Source organism: Artibeus jamaicensis, unplaced genomic scaffold, assembly GCF_021234435.1.
Source record: "Artibeus jamaicensis isolate MK-2021 breed Jamaican fruit bat unplaced genomic scaffold, CSHL_Jam_final contig_233, whole genome shotgun sequence".
Classification (NCBI taxonomy): domain Eukaryota; kingdom Metazoa; phylum Chordata; class Mammalia; order Chiroptera; family Phyllostomidae; genus Artibeus; species Artibeus jamaicensis.
Window position 1 is genome coordinate 48,559,819 of NW_026521486.1, and position 16,950 is coordinate 48,576,768.

A 16,950-nucleotide genomic window follows, 5' to 3' on the forward strand; every position below is an offset into this window, starting at 1 on the left:
AGCAACAGTGATCTTGAGAAGGAAGAACAAAGAGGACTCATGCTACCTAATAGCAAACTACACTACAAGGCCATAGTAATTTTAAAAAGCACAGGACTGGCATTAAAACAGACACATAGGTCAATGGAAAAGAATAGAGAGCCCAGAAATAAACCCACTCCTTTATAGTCAGTATTTGACAGAAGACGCCAGCACATACAATGCGCTAAAGATAGTTTATTCAATAAATGGTGCTGGGAAAACTGGACAGATAAATGCAGAAGAATGAAACTAGACCACCTTCTTATGCTACACTAAAGAATAAATTCAAAATTGTTTAAAGACTTAGATGTTAGACTCAAAATCGTAAAAATTGTAGTAGAAAACATAGGCAGTAAAATTGCACATTGTAGCAATATTTTTTCTGTTGTATCTCCTCAGGCACGGGAAGCAAAAGAAAAAGTAAACAAATGGGACTACATCAAAGTAAAAAGTTTTGGCACAGCAAAAGAAAGTAATTTAGAAAAGTATGAACATTCATAATAGTCTGTTATCTCATTAAGTATCTGTGGCTATTACATTACAGTTCTGTGTATTACTAATTTGTAAATTCATATAACAGTTGCTTTTCTAGTCTTATAAACCTAATAAATTGGAATATGCTTCCAGGAAACCCAAATGCCTCTTCAAAGTGCACTCTTTTGGAGAGTGAACATACCTTGGGGAAAGTGGTAGGAGATAATTTACTGCAGGATATTCTGTAGCTTGTGAGTTTCATTGGAGACAGGAAATGAAGCAAGAGCAAATGCTTCTAGGTTTTTATTCCTTCTTTAGCTTTCCTTCTGAATTATTGCTCTAGCTTCTTGTCAGAAGTAAAATACAAAGTGCAAGGAGTCAAGAAATACCAAGAATAGTTATAAGGAGGGGAAGGACAACAGAGACTGTATAAAATTACTTTCCCAATTTCCTTTAATAGCTGCAAAAATAATAAGGGACAGATTTAACAATAGCACACACTGTTACACACAACTGAAATGTTTTTGCTTTTTTAAAAAAGATTTTATTTTAGAGAGAAGGGAAAGGAGGGAGAAAGCGAAAGAGAGAAAGATCCATCGGTTGCCTCTTGCATGCGCCCAAACAAGGGACCAGGTTTGCAACCCAGACATGTGCCCTGACCAGGAATTGAACTGGCAGCCTTTGTCTTTGTGGGATGGCTTTCAACCAGCTGAGTTGGCCAGGGCTCAACTGGAATGTGTTTGTTAAGAGAGGCCTGGCTGGTGTGGCTCAGTGGATTGAGTGCCAGCCTGTGAATCAAAAGGTTACTGGTTTGATTCCCAGTCAGGGCACATGCCTGGGTTGCAGGCCAGGTCCCCAGTTGGCAGTGTGTTAGAGTCAACCAATTGATGTTTCTCTCCCTCCCTTCCCTGCTCTCTAAAAATAAATAAATAATATCTTAAAAAAAAAAAAAAAGAATGATCAGAGCTATTCTGGCTTTCCCCCCCTACACTCATTCATTCAATTTAATTTTGAATGTAGTGTTCTTTAATTGAAAACAAGATACAGATCTCGCATGTTAAATATGAAAGAAGTGCTTTTAAACTTAATTTTCACCTAGTTCAAAAACCTCATTATAAGAAAACAATACAACAAAGCTCTCCATACAAAGAAAATCTGGCCTCTAAGGAATGGTTAGATTACTAAAGAAGCTGAACTGTTTTATGAAATGAGATATATCAACTGAAAAGTTTTTATAAGCTTTTTGTTTCTTCCTCAGACTTTAATTTGATCATAATTCAGTTTTGCTTTTTTCCAAGTTATGTTTGAAATGCTGAGTTTTTGTTTTTCTGCATATGAGAATACTATAGTAACAATAGGATTCCAGACTTTAAAATGATTTCATCTAAAAAGTTTATCATTAAATTTTTTTCTAAAAATGTTAACTTCAGCAGATTGCTTTGATCTTTTAAAAACTAGAGTCTGTTTATTTCATGTCTGTGCTTTTCCAGAGCTATAAAAATGTCTTGATTACTGTAGCTTTATAGTACATTTTGAAGTCAGGTAGTGTCAGTTCTTCAGCATTGTTCTCCTTCAATATCGTGTTGGCTATTCTCGGTCTTTTGTCTTTCTGTATTTACTTTAGAATTAGTTTGTCAATATCCACAAAGTAAATAACTAGGATTTTGATTGGGATTGCTTTTAATCTACAGACTCAGGTGACGAGAACTGACATCTTGACAATGTTGAGTCTTACTATCTATGAACACAGAATGTCTCTCCATTTACTTAGTTTTTTTACTTCTTTCCTCAGAGTTTTGTAGTTTTCCCCATATAGGTATTATATGAGAGGGAGGACCCCCAGAAAACTGGAAATTATTTATTAAAAATTGTGTATTTATTCTTACATGTTTAAACTTCAGTAGCCTTCCAGATACTGTCCACTTAATGAAATATACATATCAAGATGTTTTCCCCACTGCTCAAAACAGTTTTTAACTTGATTTTGATGCCTTTTGGTGCTTCTGCTGGGTTTCTTTTTGTTTGTTTCACCTCTTCCACATCGGCAAAATTTTTCTCTTTGAGGACTTTTTTCATCTGGAAAAACAAAAGAAAAGTCACTTGGGGTGAAATCGGGTGAGTAGGGAGTGTGGGGCACAGAGGTCATGTCATTTTTGGTCAAAAATTAATGAATATGCAACAGTGTGGGCAGGTGTACTCATAAATCATCCATCATGAGATGGGCAGATGTGTTGAGTCATAAAAAAAAATGTCACCGAAGCTGAATGCAGCCTCTCACAACAAACACCTGCTGGCACACTGATACAGATAGGTTTCTAGAACACTCAGCTAGTGGGGGAAGCCTGTACTACAAGGGGCCTGCCCTCCAGAAGATAATTCCATTTTGAGGGAGGTGGGGATCTGCCCTCATATATACTTTGTTAGATTTATACCCAAGTACGTTGAGGGTGCTAATGTTAATGGTATTTTTAAAAATTTTAAATCCTACTTATTCATTGCTGTTATATGGGGAAGTGATGGATTTCTGTATATTAATCTTATGTCCTGCAACCTTGATATAATTGAGCAATTCCAGGACAGAATGGGCTAGACAAGTATGTTATTTAAGTAGTGAGTTTCCTACCTTCACAAGTATAATACTTAAAAGCTAGGGTTCACCTTGTGATAATTATAACAACTATTTGGAAATAGAAATATTTATAATTAAAGTGGATTATTGATCCAGAAGTCAGTTTAAGAAAGAAGCTAGTAGATTCAGTTCTTATATGCATGAGGTTAATGAGTAAAGAGTGACAGATTTGCAGTACTATGGGTTTTTTAATGAGAAGAGTGTTTTGTTGGAGACAAGCATGTGATTAGAATTGACTTGTTCATTTCTGTACTTTGAAACAAGGGGTGGGATGCTGTGGAGAGGGATGACATTGACCATTTGACAGGGCTAGAAGGAACGTCCAAAGCAGTCTTTTACAATAATAAGAGAATATTTCTCACACCTAACATACAGTGGGGTTTTTTTCTTCAGATTTTATTTATTTATCTTTAGAGGGGAAGGGAAGGAGAGAGGGAGAGAAATATCAACATGTAGTTGCCTCTTGTACATCCTCTGCTGGGAAATAGCCTGCAACCCAGGCATGTGCCCTGACTGGGAATTGAACCGCCATCCTGTGTTTCGAAGGCCTGCAATCAATCCACTGAGCTATGCCAGCCAGGGCCTTAAATAAATTTATTTATTTATTTATTTATTTTTTAGAGAGGGGAAAGGAGGGAGAAAAAGAGGGAGAGAAGCATCAGTGTGTGGTTGCCTCTCACACACCCTCCATTGGGGACCTGGCCCACAACCCAGGCATGTGCTCTGACTGGCAATCGAACCAGCGACCTCTTGGTTTGCAGGCTGAATCCACTGAGTCCACTGAGCCACACCAATCAGGGATTTATGCAAAGTTTTTAAAATAAAACAAACTCAGAGATGATCTAGAGTCAGCAGAGAATACGTACTGATCTTGGTAATGCAAAATTTCAGGTTTTATTATTTTTTTTAATCACAGTTCTTAAATACTTTAAATATTTTGACTTACAAAGTTGACTTTCTTTCGTGGAATAGCTGGTAGAATTCCTGCACATCTGAAGGATAGTAAAGAGTAGGAAAGAATTTTTTTTAATCACTTATTTATTTCATATGTGGGAGAACTGACTCCAGACTAAAGATAAGTAGCATTGAGTTAGAAGAGTTTGGGCATTAAAATCAATATTATTGCCTCCTGGCTATTCTCTGGAGTATATTAATAAGAAATTTTTGAAAGGTGAATGGAGTTTCCTATTTAATCACCATTCGTGGAAGAATCGACAGAATTGTTATTAGAAGTAGCAAACCTTTTAAACAATGAGACCCCCAAGAATTCTTGAAACTTAAAAAATAGAAGCTTATTCTATTGCCACTGCTGGAAACCCAGGAAAATCTGTCAGTGCGAGTAAGGTAAGATTTAATTGTGTGTGTGTATCTTTAATAAAAACCCTGACTTTCCATCAAGTTCTACCTGAAAAAGTTAGAACTCATTTTAGAAGTTTGGAAATTTCCCAGCATAAGTGAGTGCTTAGTCTTATAAGAAGAGGCCCTGCCCTGGCTGGTGTAGCTCAGTGGATTGAGCGCGGGCCTGCGACTCAAAAGGATCAAGGTTCAATTCCCAGTCAGGGTACATGCCTGGGTGGCAGGCCAGTTCCCAGCTGGGGTCACACGAGAGGCAACTATACATTGCTATTTCTCTCCCTCTCTCCTTCCCTTCCCCTCTAAAGATAAATAAATAAAATCTTAAAAAAAAAAAAAAAAGAAGAAGAAGAGGGCTAACATCCTAGAATGTAATTGAAGAAGCATCCAAAGTAACAAAGCAAAGAAAAAAATTAATGCACTGTTAACACTATATGACAAATGAAAGCAGAGCTAACAGAAAGATAAAAGGCTGCTTTAAAAAAAAAGGCTACTTTTGTCGTTTAAGACTCACTCAGCAGATTGATCATTAAAGAGTGGCTTCTGCAGAACGTGAAGCCACAGTGGTCTTAAGATGGCTGGGAAGACCAGCCCATGAGCCTATACTGAGAGGAGTCATGTGTTTGGCCATTGGCAGCCAAGATGGAGGTTTCTTTATGACTTTTAAAGATCTAAATATAAAAATGTATTAATATTTCAGAAGGCCAGAACAGTACAGTAGAATACTATAGCAGAATTACTGAAAACAGACTTACAGAAGTCTTACAAAATGGTGCTTTGACATAGTTATCTTTCAAAATTTCCCATCTCCAATTTGTTCCCCTTCTAAACTTGATTTCCCATTATTTACACATTTCTCCCCTTTAAAATATGTAAATATCTTATTTCTTACCAAACCAGGCATAATTCTTTTAAGCTTAGGTGGCAAGTACCAGAAGAGAGTATTATGACCTAGGAAATGGAACTTGGTGGCATATTTAGTTTTGAAGTTGTAAATACACTCTTCTAGGCCTAGCTAGTAGTGTCTGTGTCACTGACTTTCCCTTGCACTCTTTTTTGGGGGGGCTAATTTATTTTTGCATATATGTAATTTTTTTCTTTGTTTATACTATTACAGTTGTCCCCACTTTTCCCTCCTTTACTCACCTTCTCCCCTCAGGCCATCACCACAGCGCTGTCCGCGTCCATGGGTCACTTGCCCTCACATTTGTACAGTATAACCCCCTCCCCATATTTGCCACTAGTGCACATGAAGAAACTGAATTCCACTTAACCTATGTGTGGATTATTTTCAAAATTGGCACGAGAAGAAACTATTTGAAGGCACTGATGGTTGAGTATTGTCTGTGTTCACTCTGAAGAACTTCAGGTTGTTTAATTGTTCATAAGATACCACTTCTGTAAGAACTGGCACTTAACCTCTGCTCTTGAGTTACTTTTTAGTTTTTGAGGGAAGTTTGTACAGTTTGAGAAAATATGACAAGCTATCATCACACTCGTTTGAATAGGCTTGAATGATCTGTTTGAATAGGCTTTTTCACCTCAGAGGTTACCTACATGTAATTGGATCTTATCTCTGTGGCTTCTCTTTGGCCAAGGTAAAATGTGAATAATTTTGTGACTCAGCTTGTTCTATGTATGTGTAAGGAATATCAATCTACTCACTGAATAACAAGAATCTGAGATCCTTAGAAGAAAGGTAATAATATACCAACTTGCTGTCCAAATAACAGCACTTGAGAATGAGTGTATTTGGTGAGTAACTATGGTTCAAAACTTGCTATGATGCTTGTTCAATTCCAGAGAAGACATAGACAGCCAACAGGTGCATGAAAGTGTGCCCAGTATCCCTAACCATCAGAGAAATGTAAATCAAAACCACAATTCTCACACCTGTCAGAATGGCTATTATAGAAAAGACGTGAAATAAGTGTTATCCAGCGTGAGAAGAAAAGGGAACCCTATGTTGGTGGATTGTAAATTGGTGCAGCCACTATAGAAAATGGTGTGGAGTTTCCTCAAAAAATTAAAAATTGAACTACCGTATGTTACAGCAGTTTTACTTCTGGGTGTTTGATGAAAACAAAAACACTGAACTCAAAAAGATATGTGTACCACCCTTGCTACATTATTTGCAATAGTTAAGATATGGAAACAACTTAAGTATTCATTGATGGATGAAAGGAGAGAATGTGACATGTGTATGATTATAATTCAGTCATGAAAATAAATCTTGTCACTTGTGACAACATGGGTGGACCTTGATGGCATTATGTTAAGTGAAACAAGTCAGAGAAAGACAAATATTGTATGTGGAATCTAAAAACGAAACAAACCAAAAAAATACCAGCCCTGGCTGGGTAGCTCAGGTGGCTAGAGTGTTGTCCCTATACGCCAAGGTTGTGAGTTGGGTCTCTGGTCAGGGCACATACACATACAAGAGGCAACTGATGAATGCATAAATAAGTGGAACAACAAATTGATCTCTCTCTCCCCCCTCCCCCATCTTCCCCTTCCTTCCTCCCTCTCCTCTTCTTCCTCCCTCTCCTCCTCTTCCTCCCTCTCCTCCTCTTCCTCCCTCTCCTCCTCTTCCTCCCTCTCCTCCTCCTCCTCCTCCTCCTCCTCCCTCTCCTCCTTCCTCCCTCTCCTCCTCCCTCTCCTCCTTCCTCCCTCTCCTCCTCCCTCCCTCTCCTCCTTCCTCCCTCTCCTCCTTCCTCCCTCTCCTCCTCTTCCTCCCTCTCCTCCCTCTCCTCCTCCTCTTCCTTCTCCTCCTCCCTCTCCTTCTCCTCTCCCTTCATCCTTCCTTCTCCTCGCCCTCCCTCCCTCAAATCAATAAAAAAAGTAAATAAACCAAGCACATAGATACAGAGAATAGGTTGGTGGTTACCAGAGGCAGGGGTAAAGTATAGGGGGGAAGGTCAAGATGGGTAAAGTGGTTCAGAAGTTACAAACTTCCAGTTATTATCTAAGCTCTGAGGATGTGATGTACAGCTTAGTGACTACAGTTAATTATATTGTATTGCATACTTGTAGTTGCTAAAAGAATAAATCTCATCACAAGAAAAAAATTTTGTGCCCGTGTATGGTAAATGATGTTAACTAGACTTATTGTGATTATTTCACAGTATATACAGATATCAAATCCTTAAGTTGTATACCTGAAATGAATATAATGTTATATACATGTTAATTATACTTCAGTTTTTAAAAATTGCTCAAGGTTGGTTTGGTATATGGGATAATCAAACGCAAACATTTCTGTGTTTTCTCAGTGCCTAAAATAACTTTTGCCAGATTTTTGAAGCCAGCTAAAACAATAATAACAAACCTATGGTATTTACAAATGTATCAGGGATAGTGTAAATAACATACTTTTTTCAAAATGTTCCTCTTTATGTGCTGTTTGAAGTAATTCCAAGAAATCTCTGAGATGGTTCTTGATAGAGGGAAATAAATGATAAAAAGAAAACTCATTTTCAGTTATTCTTTATCTCCTTTATGAATCTTCCCTGATAATAGTATTTAACTTCATTTTTTTCTTTAAAAGTTTATTTCTGATAAATTCTGATAAATACCTGCTCTTCTACCATAAAATGAGATACTGCCTTATTTCCTACTAATGGCATTAAGTAAATCTTGGACTTTCTTTGCATATAAAAATAAGAGAATTGTTAATCACTAAATATTTTTTATGGAAATTAAAAATAACTTTCTCTGTAATGCCAAAAGGTATTTAAGCTCCAGTTCTTTGATGCTCGGTTTTATATCTATTTAAATTGTTGGTTTAAGAGGCAGTATTAGCTGGTGAATAGACAAGATGATTATTGCTTTCCCTTTTTGCTGAAGTCATGATTTAAAAGATAAATATTCCCTCAATGGCTCTTTTACCCTCTGGCTTATGGCTGGGTTTGGCCCTTGGGCAGCTTGGGCAGGCGATCGGGCAAGACGGAGAATGAGGTAGGGTGTTTATCCTCCTAATCTTTCCCTGAGGGGTCATTGTGGGCTTATTGGGACGTTTGACCAAAGGTCATAGCTACTGTCCTGTGGCCCTTACCACACCAGATGAAACACAGGTGAAAAAGTCCTCTGTCCCTGGGTCTTAGTAGTTGCTGTCTCCTTACACCTATTTGAACCTCAGGGTAGCAGTGCCACGTAGCTGTTATTAGCCAAGGGGTGGCTGCACTACACCTTGCAGTTTTCTTACTCCTTACTAGCACCTTCTAAAACAGTCTTTAAAAAAAAACAACTCTCAGATTTCCTGAGTTGAGTGTGCATTTGTTTCCTACTGGGATCCTGACTGCGATCCTGACTGCGATAGCTGCTTTATGTATATATTATCCTAATTTGTATGCCAGCTGAACCCTAATAATAGTACTGCTAATTTGGGGGGACAATAACTGAAGGTATTTGCAGAACTACTCTTTGTTTTCCTTTTACTTTGTTTCACATAGCGTGTTGTTAAAGAAAAAAATAGTGATAGATGATGTATTGTAACCTTCTTATTGTATAAGAAGCTAATGATACTGATAGTTCATTTAAGTATGGACACCAAAATGCTGCTTTCCTTTGTACCCCCTTTTTCCATAAAAAGAGATTGGTGGTTTGATTCTCTACTAAGATTATTGAATTCCCTTGTCGTCTCACTGCTCACCAATATCTTTGGGAGAGAGTACTTAGAGTATTCAAGCTGTACCACTTGGTTAACCAGTAGCAGTCCTGAGAAGGTGGCTGGATAGTATTTTCATGTTCCTATACTGTTTCTCTTCAATTATTAAAGATAATTAGAAATTATGTAGTCATTTGGAAAACTAAGGCTTAAACACTGAGTTTGTGTAAGTGCAACCTGACTTTTCATTTGTTAACTTTCTCAAATCTGCCAATATTACACAGGTTAAACCTGAATGAGTTCATGGTTCATTGGTAATTGGCAAGCACAGGTTCTCTTGGAATGACGTGTGTTGTATTCATATCTCTTTTTCACTTTTAGTACCAAAATGTGTTGTCATTCTAACTTAGGAATTATCAGTATTTCATAGCAAGTAGGAGGTATTTGAAAACATAGGATAATGATTGAGCTGTAAAAGAGGCTTTAATTAAAACACATCTGTAATAACCGCAAAAGAATTTGGGCCCTGGCTGGTGTGGCTCAGTGGATTGAGCACTGGCTGCAAACAGAAAGGTCGCCCAGTCAATTCCCAGTCAGGGCACTGCCTGGGTTGCCGGCTAGGTCCCCAGTCAGGAGTGTGTGAGAGGCAACTGATTGATATATCTCTTACACATCAGTGTTTCTCTTCCTCTCTCTCTCTAAAAGTAAATTACCAAAAAAAAAAAGAATTTGGAAAATAAACTAGAACATCACCGTATGTTTTAAACCCCTGTCCATGTGGGCTGCTATAACAACACGGATGGCTTATAAACAACCAAAATTAATTTCTCGTAGTTCTAGAGGCTGGAAGTCCGAGATCAGTGTCAGCATGGTCACGTGAGGGCCCTCTTCTGACTCACAGACTTCTCATTGTGTCTTCACTCGGTGGCAGGGCCTAGGGAGCTCTGTGCAATTGCTGTTATAAGTGCACTAATGCCACTCATGAGGGCTCCACTCTCATGACTTAACTTACCTTCCAGAGGCCCCAGCTACTAACACTATCCCTTTAGGGTTTCGGCATAAGAGTTTGAGGGGCTGGGGACACAAACATTCAGAACATGCCAACCCTGTTTTCAAAGCTTTCCCTCTTACTTGGTTTGTTGAAATTCTAACCCCCAAGCTACTCCCCAGTACAGTGCATGAATCAGCAGTGTTGATACCATCAGGGAATAAAAATCTCAGGCCACAGGCTAGACTACTGAATCAGAACCTACATTTTAAACTGAGATTCCCCAGATAAGTGCATACATCAGAATCTGAGAAGCATTCTAACCATTTCTTGGATTGCATCTCATTAGATTAAAACAAAGTTGTCAAGTGTTTAAAGCTGAGGTAATTCATGGTAGTCTCGGGTAAAGGAATTGATTGAGTGTGCAGATAGCCTTTTCTTTGTAAGTACAGGGAAGCTAAACTCTTTCTGTAATTGGTCACATTAAACTAAGGTTTTCCATGTTGTGCCGCTAATGTAAACTCAGGTACATTGCTTGATCAAGCATTATACTGGGAACACAAACACGAATGTATTCGTGGAGTTTGTGTCTAAAGAAATAATGTGCGTGATACAGCCAAGAAGGTTGAAATTACTTTCATGTATTATTGTTATCATTAATGCCACAGAAGCTCCCATCCTCGCTCACATTTTCAGATTTGTTACAGTGTTGAATTTTACCTCAGGGAGCCTTTTATTTTCAGCATTTCTAGAGGGCCTTTTAATATTTTATTTATTTATTTTTAGAGAGAGGAGAGGGGAAGGAGAAAGAGTGGGAGAGAAACATCAATGTGTGGTTGCCTCTCATGTGTCCCCCACCAGGGACCTGGCCTATAACCCAGGCATGTGCCCTGACCGAGAACCGAACTGGCGACCCCATGCTTCACAGGCCATGCTCAGTCCACTGAGCCACAGCAGCCAGGGCTCTAGAGGGCCTTTGAAATTAAGGTGAGATAGTTACCAAAGATGCCAAGGATTACTGGACAGTTTAGTATGGTTGATGTATTTAGTGTTTTTCTCAAGCTGTGACAGTTTCTATTAAAATCAAATTTTATTTTATAATTTTAACTCAAATGTAGTTATCAGTGATCTGTAGAATGGAATTTACAAAGCAAGTTAACTGTTGCAGGGAGAACAGCAGTTTCTGTTGGCCCTTCCATTTGGGGGATGGGCCATATGTCAGTTTTGGATCTTGTTGAATACATTTTTTCCTTCTCATTCTTTCAGATTCATCAGGATTCATTTTCGATTTGCAGTCCAATACTGTACTGGCCCAGGGAGGGGCTTTTGAGAACATGAAAGAAAAGGTATGATTAGTTACTGTAGATAAGCAATTTTTAACTGCTGTGCTGCAAGAATTTTTAAAACATGCAATACCTAACTGTTAGTCAGGGGCACTGACCTCTTTTTCCTTAGATTGTCAAATTTTAAAAAATGACAACAGCCAACACAACAATAGCTGTCCTATACGAAGGAATCAAAATTATAACTATTTTTTTGTTATATTGACAAAAATACATTTTTGGTGTGCTGCATGCAGAATTTTTGTAATTAGTTTATATGTGTCTTGAGATGAAAAAGGTTGAAAGTCACTGTTATAGATAGTAAACTTGAATGCCATAGTAAAATTTAGGTACAAATACAGTCAGGACTACACAAACTCATTAAGAAAGTGTAACTTTAAGAACAAAAGAGAATACCACTGTATATCGAAGAGTAACTACCACGAAAGTTTTGAGAAATCAGAGCCTCTTAAGTGTAAACATGATTTTTTTTGCATATCTCTCTATATACTCATTCTGAATTCTTTTGAAGACACCTTAATATTAATTAATATTATAATGTAATATTTATATGGCTAAGTGTGTATCTCATTTCGCAACATTTTAAAAGAAATGAACTGACTAGGATCCTCCCATTCACTTGAAGTGGATTCTGAAGTTCAGGAGACTTCAGAGCAAGATGAGAAATAGATCTTCCAACATCCCTTTGGAAGAAAACCAGGTGTTTTCTTTTTCCCCCCAAGTTTTATTATTGTAAAGATTTATTCATTTTTATTTTTAGAGAGGGGAAAAGAGGGAGAAAGAGTGGAAGAGAAACATCAATGTGTGGTTGCCTCACAAGTGCCCCCTCCTGGGAACCTGGCCTGCAACCCAGGCATGTGCCCTGACTGGGAATTGTACCAGTGACCCTTTGGTTTGCAGGCTAAAGCTCAATACAGTGAGCCACACCAGCCAGAGCAAAACCAGATGTTTTTAGTCATATAATTCCAAGTGAGCTATAACTGAGAAAAACATAAAACAAAAGCTTTATGTGCTTGGAAAATTTTTGTCTTATTAATAAAAGTATATTGTTGATTATGGAGTCATAGATATATATAGTTTCAATAATATACACTTTCACATTTTAAGTTACCAGAAGCTACTTTTATTGTTGGATCTGTAAGTTTTGTCTAAAATTCATTTTCTAGTGATCACTGCTAAGTTTTTTTCTCATCTCAAAAATGTGTAATTACAAACTGTCCCTTTTTGGATTATAGGTTATATACCTCCCCATGTGTATAGTTTTAAACTTTATCATTGTTTCATTCAGCCTGAAACAAAAACAAGCATAGAATGATGTGAAAGCAAGTGTACTGAAACATAAAAAAGACTTAGGTTCTAATACAGACTCTGCTCATTACTTGGACAAGATACTTCTTATATATAAAGGGACTTCCTTTTCAAATAGTGTTGCTGAGTAGGTAACTTAAAAACATTCATAATATAAAATACTGAGAAATATAGAATGAAAAATAACACATCGTTTTCAATGCATAGCTGAACAGACAAAGGGAAATCTTTAGGGACTAAGTATATATGACAGAGGGAATGAAAAAGCAGAGTAGTAACCTGAGCTCAGGAACTTGGCTGCGTTTTGTCAGACTCGATAACAAATGGGCTTTACCACACAGGGTCATAAAGCTCCAGGCTTGTCTTAGGTTAGGAGTTGGAGCTGAGAGCTTATATAAGGTTGAGATCCTAAAAATATTTTACCTTCAGGGAAAGGGTGAACTTTCTTCCCACTGAACACATTATTGTCACTATCCATGATTAGAGGGATATGTTTAAAGGACAAAACAAATTGCAAATAAATCTTAAATTTTATTCAGTGCTTTGTCATTAGTAGCAGTGTGTCATAGTGTTATTAGTAACATTTTGTGAATGTTACTGAATTAAAGCAAGTCAGTAAATTAACACTTTGAGGAACTAAAATTTTTAGTTTAGAAGAAAGATATATGTTTAAAATAATGTAAGAAAAAACCTTTTCATATGATATTTGAATATTACATGTGAATTCCTGTTGTAAAAAAACAAAATCTCCGAGCTCTATCTGGCAGTAGACACACCCAGCTCTTAGGTCTTGGCTTTTAACTACCAGTTCCTACCAAAAAGAACCAGGTCTTTTTAGAGAAATAATTAATTTCACATTGTACAGTAAGACAAAAATGAAAATTATAAAGGATTAGAAAGAAAGTGAAAAAACTGCCATTATTTATATGCAATACAGTTTATGTACATAAGCCAAGAAGGCAACAAATTATTAGGAATACTGAGAGTTCATCAAGGTTGCTGGTTAAAAATTGATATGTGAAAATGAAAACAATAGCCCTGGCTGGTGCAGATCAGTGGATGGAGTGTGGGCTTTGAACCGAAGGAACCCCGGTTTGATTCTCAGTCAGGGCACATGCCTGGGTTGTGGCCCAGGTGCCCAGTGGGGGCCAAGCGAGAGACCACCACACCAAAGAGAGAGATCACCACACGAGAGAGACCACACCTCTCTCTAAAAATAAATAGATAAAATCTTTTTAAAAAAATGAAAACAATATATAATAATTACAAACTATATATTTTTAATCTCAAAAATGGAAATACCTTGGGAATAAATCTGACAAAATTGACATACCTATTTGAAAGAGCAGTTTGGCATTATCTAATAAATTTGTAAATGTTCTATTCAGGAGTTCTACTAGTAGTTATATACAAGAGATATTCACTCACTGTTCACAGAAGACCCAATTTTTAAAAAAGATTTTATTTATTTATTATTAAAGAGGGAGTGGGAGGGAGAAAGAGAGGGAGAGAAACATCAGTGTGTGGTTGCCTCTCATGCACCCCAGCTGGGGACCTGGCCTGAAACCCAGGCATGTGCCCTGACTGGGAATCGAACTGGCAACCTTTGGTTTACAGGCTGGCACTCCATCCACTGAGCCACACCAGCCAGGATAAGACACGATTTTTTTTTTTCTTGAAATATGCTAAACATTGTTTTAGGCACTGAGTATTCAGCAGCAAATAAGCATGGGAATGTTCAGCATTTTTCATACTGGCTAAACATTGGAAACAATGTTATGCATATCAACAGGAGAATGAATAAATTGGCTATATTCACACAATGGAAATGCTATGTAGCAGTTAATAAGAGATGCATTTATCAACATAAAAGAACTGAACAGTGTTACATGAATAAAGCAAATTGAATATAGACATGTATGACATGATAATATTTACATAATGTGAAACAATAGTATATATTCAATACTATCTGTGGATACATACGTACATTTTAGAAATATAACATGTTTATTGAAGTAACATCAAATTGAAGGTGGAGAGAAGGGAGGTGGGATTTATGAGTGACTTCGTGGGGGCTTCAACTGCATCTACAGTGGAACCTTGATCCTCAAATTTATTGATTCCTTATGGAAAACTGTCCAAGAAGTGATTTGTTTGAAAACCAAATCTCCTCTTTCACCTGAGAGGTGTGTGACTGATCGTGTAGTTATCAGCATGGAAAGGGTTGTTGGGCAGAGAATTGAGACAAAATTAAAGTTTTGTTAAACAGCTGAGAAATTGTTCCTGTGAATAACTTGGTCGAGAACTGAATTGTTCAAGAACCAAAGTTTGCCTGTATTTTATTTTATTAAGCTGTCTTGCCCTGGCCAGTGTGTCTTGATTGGAGTGTCGTCCACTAACTGAAAGGTTTCGGGTTCAATATCCAGTCAGGGCACATACCTAGGTTTCAGGTTGGGTCACTGGCCCAGGTGCTTACAGTCCCTTGTTCAAGCACATACGATCCTCAGCCCAAGTGCATACAATGCCCATTCCAAGCAGTACAGTCCCCAGTTGGAGTATATGGAAGAGGCAACCAATGTGTGCCTCTGTCTCACATTGATGTTTCTCTCTCTCCTTTCCTCTCTCTCTAAAAAGCAATGAAAAAATGTCCTTGGGTGAGGATTAAAAAAAAAAAACTGTCACACAACGAATGCTCATTATATTTTGTATGCCTGAAATAGTTTATAGTAATTTGTTATTTTCATAGTGTTATACAATTAAATGATATGAAATAAAATGTTTTGAAAATGCCATATAAAAATCTAAGTTGTTATGGGCAAAAGGTCATTAAACTTTCCACCTTTCTGTATAATATGCTAAAAATGAGAAAATGTTGATGTTTAAATGAACACCTGGTACCTAAATTAAACCTCTCTTTCTTGGAATAAACTCTAGCACATGCCTTGTGTTTCTAGAAATGTTCTGGTTTTCTAATAAGTTCTGAAAATAAATTTTCATGTGTTGTTATCACTCATCTATAATCATGCCCAGTGAGATGGTTGTATGTACTCTCACTGATGCTAAAAAGCGATACATATTGTTAAGAATGAAATGTCACTGTGTAATAGGCTTCAGCTGTTAAAACTAAATGACCCTGTCATCTTTTCCAGATAAATGCAGTGCGTGCAATAGTTCCCAACAAGAGCAACAATGAGATCATCCTGGTTTTGCAGCACTTTGACAATTGTGTGGACAAAACAGTACAAGCATTTATGGAAGGTAATCCTAGTTCAGTTTCTTAATAAGTTTGTGTTTGTTCACATAGAAGTTGCTTCACACTTCTGTAACATTCATTCAGCAAGCTGGTGTTTCATAAATGATACAGTAGACCCCCAGAGAATATAACATACCATGCCATTTTTAAAAGATACCTTGTCATTGAATAGCTATATCAGATTAGGTCTCCCTATTTTTCTGCCACTAGAAATAAACAGGTTCAAATACTGTAAGGTTTCTCTTCATTGTCATCACTTCTCTCTATAATGTTAGTTATAATTTGGGCCTAGGGTAGTGAACATGTCTCTAAAACAGTGTAGGCAAGGTGATATGTAATCTTCAGGAGGAGATGGGATGGCATACTTGGGCTAAAAGCACTCATCTTTGTATTTGGTCTAAGTTAGATAAATAAAAGAATTTCAGTCTCTTCTGGCCAACATGGAGGTATAGTTAGATGGACTTTGCCCCCTTGTACAACCAAAAGAAGGACAACAACAAATTTAAAAACAAAAATAACCAGACTTGCCAGAAAATTGTATTGTATGGAAGTCTGACAACTAAGGAGTTAAAGAAGAAACATTCATTCAGATTGGTAGGAGGGGCGGAGATAGGCAGCTGGCTGGAGAGGACTCTCGGCAAGGTGGCAGCTAGAGGACTGGGTGGGCAAGGCGGCAGGTGGTGGACCTGGTGGTCCCACGTTTGCATATGGATAAACTGGGGGGAACAACTGGGGAGCAAGTCAGACCATGTAACCCAGGATTCCAGCGTGGGGAAATAAAGCCTCAGAACCTCTGACTGTAAAAATCTGTGGGGGTTGCTGCAGTGGGAGAAACTCCCAGCCTCACAGGAGAATACTGTTGGAGAGACCCACAGAGTCCTAGAATGTACACAAGACCACCCAACTGGAAATCAGCACCAGAAGGGCCCAAATTGCTTGTGGGAAGCAGGGGAAGTGACTGAAAGCCAGCTG

At 37.7% G+C, this 16,950-nt stretch overlaps 1 protein-coding gene across 9 annotated transcripts in view; it reads left to right on the top strand.

Moving 5' to 3' along the window:
• Positions 1–16,950, top strand: part of SPATS2 (spermatogenesis associated serine rich 2) — a 114,305-nt gene that overhangs the window by 58,029 nt on the left and 39,326 nt on the right. For 8 of the 9 annotated variants that reach the window (XM_037136221.2, XM_037136175.2, XM_037136179.2 and 5 more), the window contains 2 exons: positions 11,338–11,417; positions 15,875–15,983. In XM_037136221.2, coding sequence (XP_036992116.2) covers positions 11,338–11,417; positions 15,875–15,983 — 189 coding nt within the window. Of the gene's footprint in view, positions 1–10,756; positions 11,059–11,337; positions 11,418–15,874; positions 15,984–16,950 lie in introns of those variants that run through there. The other variant, XM_037136229.2, reaches the window with a different exon arrangement.